General features: G+C 31.9%; 2 protein-coding genes across 2 annotated transcripts; one reads left to right on the forward strand and one right to left on the reverse strand.

Moving 5' to 3' along the window:
- Positions 1-722: 722 nt before the first annotated feature.
- Positions 723-1,790, forward strand: EAF01_011767 (uncharacterized protein; the record flags this gene model as incomplete). Its single annotated transcript, XM_038920025.1, has 1 exon — positions 723-1,790. The coding sequence occupies one exon, from the start codon at positions 723-725 to the stop codon at positions 1,788-1,790; it is 1,068 nt and encodes a 355-aa protein (XP_038764555.1).
- Positions 1,791-7,688: 5,898 nt separating this feature from the next.
- On the reverse strand, positions 7,689-9,113 carry EAF01_011768 (uncharacterized protein; the record flags this gene model as incomplete). The annotated part of the gene is made up of 1 exon (XM_038920026.1): positions 7,689-9,113. One exon carries the CDS (start codon positions 9,111-9,113, stop codon positions 7,689-7,691), a length of 1,425 nt encoding a protein of 474 aa, XP_038764556.1.
- Between the last annotated feature and the right edge of the window lie 1,517 nt (positions 9,114-10,630).

Here is a 10,630-nt window from a genome sequence, read left to right on the forward strand (position 1 = left end):
ACTAAAGCCACATGGTACCCATAAGTATTGTGTGCTTTGCGGTATATTTCCACTTGTGCGGCAGAAAGTATGCAATCCCGGCGCTAAATACGCTATATCGGCCTTGAGAGGGATTGAAAAAAGCAGTGGATTCTATTGCCCATTATATTAAACACGAAGAGATTTGGAAATATCAATCGATCGAATGGCTCGCTTATATCAAAGTACTACTACTTTCAGCATAAATTTCAATGATTTATGTTTCTTTCAAGCTCTAGAAAGCCTCTTTATAACGGCTTAATCCTATTAAGGCAAGAGTCACATACTTCATAGCCGCACGAGTATGTTTGGACTCTTTATTCCGCGTTCTCTTTTACAGGGAATGAAATTGTGTTTATTAATAACTTAGGTCAAGGCAATTTTCAATGCATATACTGACCGACTTTATAAACCGGCCGGTTGATTATAAGAGTTAATGATTTGTTTAGATGAGAAGTCTCTCATTTCGATTCCTCATCTCGTTTAGAATTTCCAATATATTTTCCTTGGAGGAGGAAAACAACATATAATTTTCGAATTGATTTGGAGCGGTTCAATCTTCAACTATTCATTTATTCAGATTTCGACAAATCTCAAACATTATCGAAGGGTAAAATAACCCTTCCGTATTCCGCCTCGAAAATCTTTCTTCCAATGCTCATACAATTTACTAGTTTCCACTTCAATCAAACCAAGCATCAAGTATGGCTCCTCTTCCACACAATCAGTCAAATACTGAATGTGGTATTCGAAAGATTATCGCCACTGGAACCACCCCCACCCCTAATGCTTATTGGCAACCCAACTTCACCACATCAATAATCCCGATCAATTGTTGGTCTCATAACGACGAACATCAAAAAATCCCTCTATATACTGCCCTTGCAGCTGGCTGTATAGCAATCGAAGCGGATTGCTTCATTCCTTCCTACTACAGGTCCTTTAGCTTTCTCGGCTCTTTATTCTCATATTTCATATCTTCGCCAAAAATCAAAGTCCCCGAAAATGATCTTCTCGTAGGTCATGTAACTTCGGAGCTTAATCCTGCAAGAACACTCTCGAGTCTTTATTTAGATCCACTTCTAGAGATTTTGATACAACAGAACAAAGCTGCAGGAAATCCAGAAAAGAAAGTAGGAGTTTGGAATGAAAATCCATACCTATCGTTACATTTAACAATTGATTATAAAAGTATCTCGTCTGGGTACGATGGAATATCTATTCTATATGCCCTTCTCGAACCTCTTCGAACTGCAGGCTTTCTGACCTGTTATAACTCGATCACTGAGAAGCTGATTCCTGGTCCCATAACCATCGTCGGAACTGGCGATGCCGACTTCGAATTAATCTGCGATTATGAAAGCATATTTATATTCAAAGATGCTCGATTTTTCAATTTCATGTCTTCCCAAAATCCATGTAATTCATTATATGTGTCAGGTAACATTTCTAACTCTATTGGTCGATTTTCGAAATCCAAAGGACCGTCAAAGGAGCAAGTGAAAATCATAAGGAATGAATGTAGAGAAGTGAAAGAAAGAGGGTTGATACCTAGATATTGGGGTACTCCTGACAACGAGGAATGGTGGAGGATATTAGTTGAGAGTGGGGTTGAGGTATTGAACTGTGATGATCTTGATTGTGGAGGAGAATGGTTGAGGGGTTGTATTGTAAATGGAGTGGGAGTGGGAGCTTTATGGAAAGATGACATAAAAGAGAGTGATGTGGAAGGTTGGGAGAGGGGGTTGTTTGGAGAATGTATAGTCTCGTAAAATAAGAATTAAAGAAATGAAGTTAGTTGACTACTTGAAAAGAAGTTGAAAATTAATTATATAATTTTTTTTCAAAAAGCTTTATAACTTTTATTAGAAAGAGATTGAATCTAATACGAGTTAAATTTAGAATGATTCTAAATCAAATAATGAAACTAATAATGTTCTTCCCTGATATTATGAAGGAGCGACGCTCCCAGATCACGTGATGCTAATTACTATTCTATATTAGTTTAGGAATCCTCCGGATTCCTTTTAGTCCTTTATAGAATTCTATATAACATCTCTTGAATTCTAGTTTTCCGTACACCTTATAAATATATCGAATAGATTCTAAACCACTTAATAAGAATTTAATAAGTGTTACGGGAGCTGCCTCTAGAATCATATGGAAATGTCTAGAGTTCTTTTAAAGTAATTTAAACTAAACTTCAAATAGAAATTCAATAAGGTTATAACTAATTACAATTCTTGTAACTATAATAATAAAATTAATAATTGTTTTTGAGCATAAAGTTCTATATTATAATGAAATCTATTTCCTATATAGACCTTTGTACTAAAGTCGATCAGCAAGTCGATCGATAAGTCGATCAATAAGTCATTTAGCTTTTGATCATATAACATTTATCCCATAATTCCTATTATTCTAACTTATCCTTTTGTCTTGGGGCTTAATCCCCTAGGACATTATTAATCCTAGTGAAGCCTTTTTGCTTACTATATTCTGTCTTTCCTAGGACCTACTGTCCTAGGAACTATATTCTAGGTTTTTAGGGTATTCTATGACTAATACTATATACATGCCTAAGGCGTCTCTTAGATGCCTAGTACCCCTCGGTATACTGCAGCTGAATTACTGAGGCCTATAATACTATTATAGCCTATAAGTCAGTGATTCTACAGTGTTACGGGAGCTGCCTCTAGGGTTACGTGAAAGTGTTTAGAGATCTCTTAAAATGATTTAAATTAGACTTCAAATAGGAATTCAATAAGATTGTAATTAATTATAATTCTCGTAATTATAATAATAAAACTAATGATTGTTCTTAAGCATAAAGCTTTATATTATAATGAAATCTATTCCTTTATATAGACCTGTTACGGGAGCTGCCTCTAGGGTCACGTGGAAGTGGCTAGAGATCTCTCGAGGTGGTTTAGACTAAACTTCAAGTAGGAATTCAATAAGGTTGGTAACTGGTTGCAATTCTCGTAACTATAGTAATGGAACTAATGATTGTTCTTGAGCACGAAGCTCCATATTATAATGAAACTCATTCTGTTATATAGACCTTCGTCCTCTGGAGCCCCTGGGATCCGTATGCTCCTGGAGCCCGTAGCTCCCCAAGGCTCCCTCACGTGACACGCGAATGTGTCATGTGATGTCTGTCGTAACAAGACCTTCTTGTTTAATATGATCAGTATAGCTTAGTACTAGTTTGTTTGTACTTTCATGGCTCAGTGTCTATCCCGCTGAGGCAGACTGAGCCAACCACGTGACTTAGTGCCCAGTCCCGTGCCTATGTTGCGTTGTTCGTAACATACAGCCTGTTACTAATCCGTTGTAACAATAAGTATATTTCAATATAATCAAAACTAATTATATATTCTAATCAATCCCGAGTAAATATTAGACTATATATAATACAAACTTTCTTCTATAATACTAGCGGCCTACGAGCCCTCGGACCCCTTGCTTTTTGAGAAAGCGTAATATAATGATTTGTATTATTATAAAAAATTTGAAAGTAATTTATTAGAAGCTTACAGGCGAAGTCTATTTACTATTATATACTATTTTCATAATTTTCACATTTTTTACTTTTCTTTAAATTTTAATTTTAGTAATTTTATTTTAAATTATATTTTATTATATAATATTTATAAATTACATTTCCACTTTCATTTTTTCATTCAAATCAATAATGATATTATTATACTATAAAAGCTTTTAACATTAAAATAATTTATTAATATAGATTCTCCTATACTCAATATATTTTCTTTCATATTAATTATATAAGCTTTAAAGCTCTTAATAGAATTTAAGTTCAATCTTTTATATATACTCTAATATTAAAGCTAGTATTATAAAAGTCAAATAAATTAAACGCTTTTTATAACGGTTATGTTACGGGAGCTGCCTCTAGGGTCATGTAGAAGTGTCTAAAATTCTTTCGAAATGGTTTAATCTAAACTTCAAGTAGGAATTCAATAAGGTTATAACTAATTATAATTCTCGTAACTATAATAATAAAACTAATAATTGTTCTTAAGTACGAAGCTCTATATATAAAGAAACCCTATTGTTACGGGAGCTGCCTCTAGGGTCACGTGGAAGTGGCTAGAGATCTCTCGAGGTGGTTTAGACTAGACTTCAAGTAGGAATTCAATAAGGTTGTAACTGGTTGCAATTCTCGTAACTATAGTATGAAACTAATGATTGATCTTGAGCACGAAGCTCTACATTATAATGAAACTCATTCCTTTATATAGACCTTCCTGCTCTACGAAACCCATGGTTCTGTTCTACTTGGATCCCTTGGATCCTAAGCTCCAAAGGCTCCAACGTCCTGTCACATGACACTCGTCACGTGATCCAATGTTACCCGTCGTAACATGTAATTAGTAAAAAAAACCTTTATAATTTAATATTATAAATAGTAAATCTTTATTTATTAAAATTATTATATTTTTAATATATAAATCTTCTTTTAATACAATTAATTTAATTTATAGTGGATATTCTAAAAAAGTATTTATAGATTGGTCTTTTATTATTAATTATAAAAGATATATTTAAACTCTACTCTATTGAAAAGAACTTTGCTTAATAGATAGCAAAGTTATAGATATTATTATTAAATATTTTAGTATAGATATAATTATAGAATTATATTATAAAACCTGATTATTTTTTGTTATTAAATTATCTTCTAATATATTGATTATCTTTAGCTTATTATAGCTTTAATGTTATAATCTATATATAAACTAATTGAATATAATTCTTTTCTTTATATTATTCTATTATACTATATAATATTATTCTTAAGATATATTATATATTGTTTGAATATTAATAATTTGAAAATAGTTTTAAATATAAGGTGAATCACATAGTATTATAAGAAGAATTGAATTGTATTTGTTATTCCTATTACCTACTATTCGAAGAGTAGTATATATAGGGATTTTGGGTATCTATAAAGCTCTTATTAGATCTAAAGAAGTTTGGTTTTTCATTATATCATATGATATATTATATAAACATAATCTTCAATCTTGATTGAGATTCCCCTAAAACCCTACATTCTTTATACACTCCCTACTTTTATAAGTCCTTATATATTGAAGTGTTAGTATAAGGTTTAAAATCATTGTTCTTATTTAATACTTACAATCCTCCTTTATTAATTCTTTTATAATATAAAGTATAAATTGTATTACAACTTGATATGATTATCCATTATTATTAAAAAAAGCTTATTATTTGTTATACTATACTATAAAACTACATATAAATATAATACTCTTTATTCATTTATATTTAATATAGCTTTATTTATTATATATATTATTTTCGATTTCTTTTTTCTTTTTAAATTTTATTATCTTTTTATACAACTATTAATTATAAAATACTAAAATATAATTATTTTTAATATACTCAAACTCTTAGTTTTTATATAGTTATTTACAATCTTTATTATTATGAAATTGAAAAATACTTACCCTATAAAATAGAAAATATAACCCTTCATTTTATTGCAAATTATTAAAAAGATTTATTAATAACAAAAATATAAAGAATATGATAAATAATCTATTATTATATATATTTTCTATTATTATTTTAATTATGTAGATAGTGATTTACTTTTATTATTATAAGTTTTCAAAAATATTAAAAATATATTAATAATAAAAAATAAAAGGAATTAAAATAATTAAAGAGATTTTAAAAAGAATAAAAGAATTGAAAGAATTATATACTTTGAAAAATTTATAATATTATTAAACTATAAAATGATTTTCATTATTTTTTTTATATCTTTTTATTACAAGAAAAAGAAAAACTTATATACAAACTTATTTATTATACTATTTGACTAAATTAATAATAATATCTTATCAGGGTTATTGATATATAAATTAAATAAACAGTTATAATGCTTAAAAATAAACTTTTTTAAAAAAGATATAATAATATTAAAAATTACATACAATTACAATTATAATTACTCATATATATATCTATATATCTATATATCTATATATATATAATTAATATATAAAAACACTTAATAATATTTTTCTTTTGATTTTATAATTATAAATTCTAAGAATAAATTATACTCTACTCTTATAGTTCTTCTAAGACAAAGTATTATATTTCCTACGTAATATATAATTAATTGAAAATAAAATTCTTTAGAAAAAGTATTCTAAGATTTAGAAGATTTCTATATAGTAGAAATTTAATAATTATTTAATCAAAAATATATTAACGTAGTTTATCAGTATATACACCATATCAATATATGTACCATTTTAAAATACATTAAAATTAATCTTTTATTAATATTCTTATTTAAATTATTAATCATTATTTTTTCTCTAAAAAAGTTTTCTTATAAATAATAAAAATGAAATATTTATAAAATTTGATCTTTTTATAGATATTTTAATTGTAGTTTAAGAATGTTACATTTTGTGTTACAAAAATTTATTTCTTTGAATAACTTTTTTATTATTATAAGATTTTATTATTTTAATTCATTTTTATATTATTTATATAGATAAATATAATATATATAAGGAAAAATTAAATTATATTAATAAATAAAGAAAGTGTATGGTTATGTATAGTCGTTTTTTATATGTAAAAATAATGGTGTATGTACTGATAAACCATGTTAGATATTTTCAAGATTTTATTTACTCTTGAATTTATAGTTTATAAATTAAAAGTTATTTATTAAGAGATAAAGAGAAAGTAGTATAAAAGAAAGAAGTGATGATAGAAATAAACATATGAACAATTATAAAGGAAACAAAGGAATTTAAGAAAAATTCTTGTATACTCTCTAAAGTGTTATATTTTCTTGTTATAGAATTTTTTTTATAAGATCATATTGATCCCTAGGGTTGTTTTTCCCTTTTTCAAATGGTTTATTCTAAAGTTTAAATCAAAAGTCACATCTTAGGGTTGGCCTGGTCGTTCTATAGTCTTTAATTCAGGAAGAACGTTGATAAAATTGAGCGGTACTTTGAAGAGGGTATGAGTTGATCAGTTGGGGTGTAGCTGAGGTGGGGCTTGGGTAGGGTATATGTATTTGAATGCTGATGCAGGACCCAGTAGAGTAAAAAGGAAGTGTAAGTCAAATTTCTGTGACTGTGACGAATAACACATGACATTGTGATTACTCATCATGCATACCTTAGTTCAAGACTAGCTTGAACTAAGCGATTGTTACTATATAAGAGATATCGAGATCCCTTAGGGATCTCTTCTCTCTTTAGCTTTCTTATTCTAGTTGTTTGACCTCTATCGATATCCTCTAGTATGTGATCGTAACAGTGACTGTGGTGTGGAGGAAGTGGTGAAACATTTTCATTAATATTGAGGTAATTGATCGAGAAAAAACGGCAAGTGTTTAGATCTGATTTTTATTTGTTTTGTTGGGGAAATTTTTCTTCTGCAAAATAACTTTTGAAAAGTACATTTTCATTACTGAATTGAAAGCTATTTGAGATACTATGATTGACTTGTTTTGACGCTAGAGTCTATGAACTGTAATGTTGACTATGTGTTCTCTGAAGAAAGCACAAATTGAACACTTCACTCAAATCCTAGCCTTCCGAAGCAAGTTTGCCCTCAAAAGCGATGTGTTATTACACCTCCACCCTCTCCGTTTTATAATCGTCATAAAGCTTTCGCATCTTTTTCATGTATGCTACCTCATTTTCTTCGATTGCTTGCAATGCGAGCCGCTGCTCCTCTTGATTCTCTGGCAGCGATGGTCGGATGTTCTTGAACATATTGAGGCGGGATTCGCTCAGCCAGGTGACCATCTTTGGCTCAGCGTTCCATAATGACATATTCTCATGATCTTGAATCTTGGTTCTAAGCCAGTCAATAGATTTGCTAGGGTGCGATATCGGGCGGCAGAGAGAATTCTTCTTTTCGTCATTATCGAACTCAGCCTCGACATGGGCAATCAAGGCGGCACTAAATACTTGTTGGCAAGCACGGACAGCCTGAAGAGTGATTTGTTTGCCGTTGAACACAGGAACTGGATCGTATCCTTTGAGCCCATCAGCCGTACAGTCGATATAGAGTGTATCGAGCACAGGACTGAGTTCGCCGCGTTCTAGAATCACCTGATTCGCAGAAATCTGTTTCACCCGACCCATGCGAATAATATTCTCGACCTTCTTAATCTGCTCATATTCCGCAAAAGATACTGTAGCGCAGCGAAACATGGTGGGCCAGTCGTTCTTAGAAACGCGCAACAGGGCCCCGGATGCATCTAGCCGTTTGAACAAATCATCTACCGATGTGGCGGCCATGGTCGCTTCGATTTCTGATTGAAAATGGTCTTGTGTCTTCTGGACCTGGACAGATGATCTCGCGGGCTGAGCAGAACTCCGATCCCATAACCACGAGTCGCGTGGCATAATCCATGTAATTTTTGACGGATCAATGCCCATGCTTAACATCCACAGGCAGGCATCAATGCCGGTCTTGCCAGCACCAACAACAGTATAATTACCGTAAGGTCGAGAGACTTGAGCTAACTCATTCGGCGTGATAAGTTTAACATCGTCCGCGACACTATAGACAGGCGGGCTCATAGAGGGGACCTTCACGCGCATGAAAGTGGCATCGACAATCCGAGTTTCGTTTCCGACAGAATACTTCATCCCGGTGACAGTAGAGTAAAACTCGCCGCCACTAGTATACTCGCACAAAGGATAGTAGGTGACCCGGTGAGATGGTAGAAATCGCTGTGTTAGGACCCGGGTATAATAGGCCAGGATCTCGTCACTGGTCGCGAGCTCGGCCAAGCCTCTGTTCCAACCAACCATGTCAATCTTGTCCTCACCAAGGTCCCTGGAATTCACGCCGTAAAAGTTAGATGGCTGGTGAAGGCGGACAAAAGGATAGGCCTTGGTCCAGTGACCACCTGGGCGGTTGTAGCGGTCGACAATAGCGAACGTTGCTTTCTTGTCATCGGTGAACAGGGTGTCGACAAAAGCCATTCCCATGGCACCCGCACCAATGACAAGGTAATCGACAGTAATTGTCTGCCTCATCTTGGCGGTGCAAATGGTACGCGTTCGTGACTGAGAATTTGATAAGTAAGAGTGTAGTCGCAGGAGCTTTTGCTCAATGTTTGATCTGCTTTGGGTAGAGGCTTAGTCATGCGATCTATAATACTTGTTCGAAGTAAAATGAGTATATTGTTTGAGGTTGAGCTATGAATGGAGATTGAAGATGAACGAAGTGAAGTCTAAATCAGATACAGAACAAAATTTTTATCGGATATGAGAAGCTATAAATATTCCAAGAGGGCAAGACTTAAACCCTTCAGGTATCTCTTGGTTTACTTCTGTACTCTCAGTGCTTCGCGTTGGGGTGACGGTAAATTCCATTGTCGTGCCGTGTATACTCCTTTGTAAACGATTACCTAGTTCAAGATAGGAAAGTAACTTACAAGTTCATAGTCCCTCTCACCAGTTTCTAAAACATCGAATGTTACTGCAGGAATACGACGATCCGGCATGTCAAAGCGGTCAATACCCGCCGTCTGATGGGATCAATTACGGTAGAATTAAAGTCCTCGAACTCCGTGTATAGGTAGCATTAGGTGGATAAGTCTAGAGCTTTGCTGTTACAGCCCACATCGGAATTTAAGTGATCCTAGGTATATCATCCCAGGATCTCACGTGTCCTAGGTGTTGTGGTTGGTCTACCATACGAATTAAATGACTTACAATGGTAAGGGTGATACAGAGCGCTCCGGAAATCCGTATAATCACAGGGGTGGTGGAGTTATCCTCTATTCCCGCAAGTCCGAGTGGACATATCGTACGGAGGTTGACAGCGTAAATATTATAAAATACACAAAAAACTAACCGAATTTTCCTCATTTTCATTAATGGAATTAATTTTATCATTATATTAATTAGAATAATAGTTGGATTTTTTGAATTTTTTGATATTTAGAATTCTATATAAGATTTAAGTTTTTATAAAAATAAAGAAAATCGTATTTTTCTAAGTCAAAAACGAACTAAGTCTGATTCGGATTAAAACTATATCAATCGATTCAGTTTTTCTCAGAAAGTTCAAAAAAGTTGGTTTTAATAAGCTAGCTCTAATATTAAATGAGATATTAATTATTACTAATAAAAATTCTAAAAATATAACTTAGTAACAAATAACGCTAATAAAAAAATAAAAACGTTATTCAATCCTAAATTTTTTTAAGATTCTAAATATATATAACCCTAAAAACCCTAACTATTATTCTAAGGATTTTTTTAGTAGTCACTACCGGTAGTAACTCATTTCGATAGGGTGGTAATGACTCAGTTAAAAAGTCATCAGTTGATCACCATCTTTTCTGGCTTTAATTTTAAGGTTTTCAAAATTCTGAAAAAATAAATGAATAAAAATTCAATAGAACTATCTATATATAAAATTAGATTTCTAAAATCTTTAATATTGATTGATTTGTAAAGATTATAATAAAAGCTAGATTTGATAAGGTTATTGAAAAGTTATAATAATTTATGGAAAATAGGAGAATAGTGATCTATAAAAAAGT

Source organism: Botrytis porri (assembly GCF_014898465.1).
Source record: "Botrytis porri strain MUCL 3234 chromosome Unknown BPOR_024, whole genome shotgun sequence".
NCBI classification, from domain to species: domain Eukaryota; kingdom Fungi; phylum Ascomycota; class Leotiomycetes; order Helotiales; family Sclerotiniaceae; genus Botrytis; species Botrytis porri.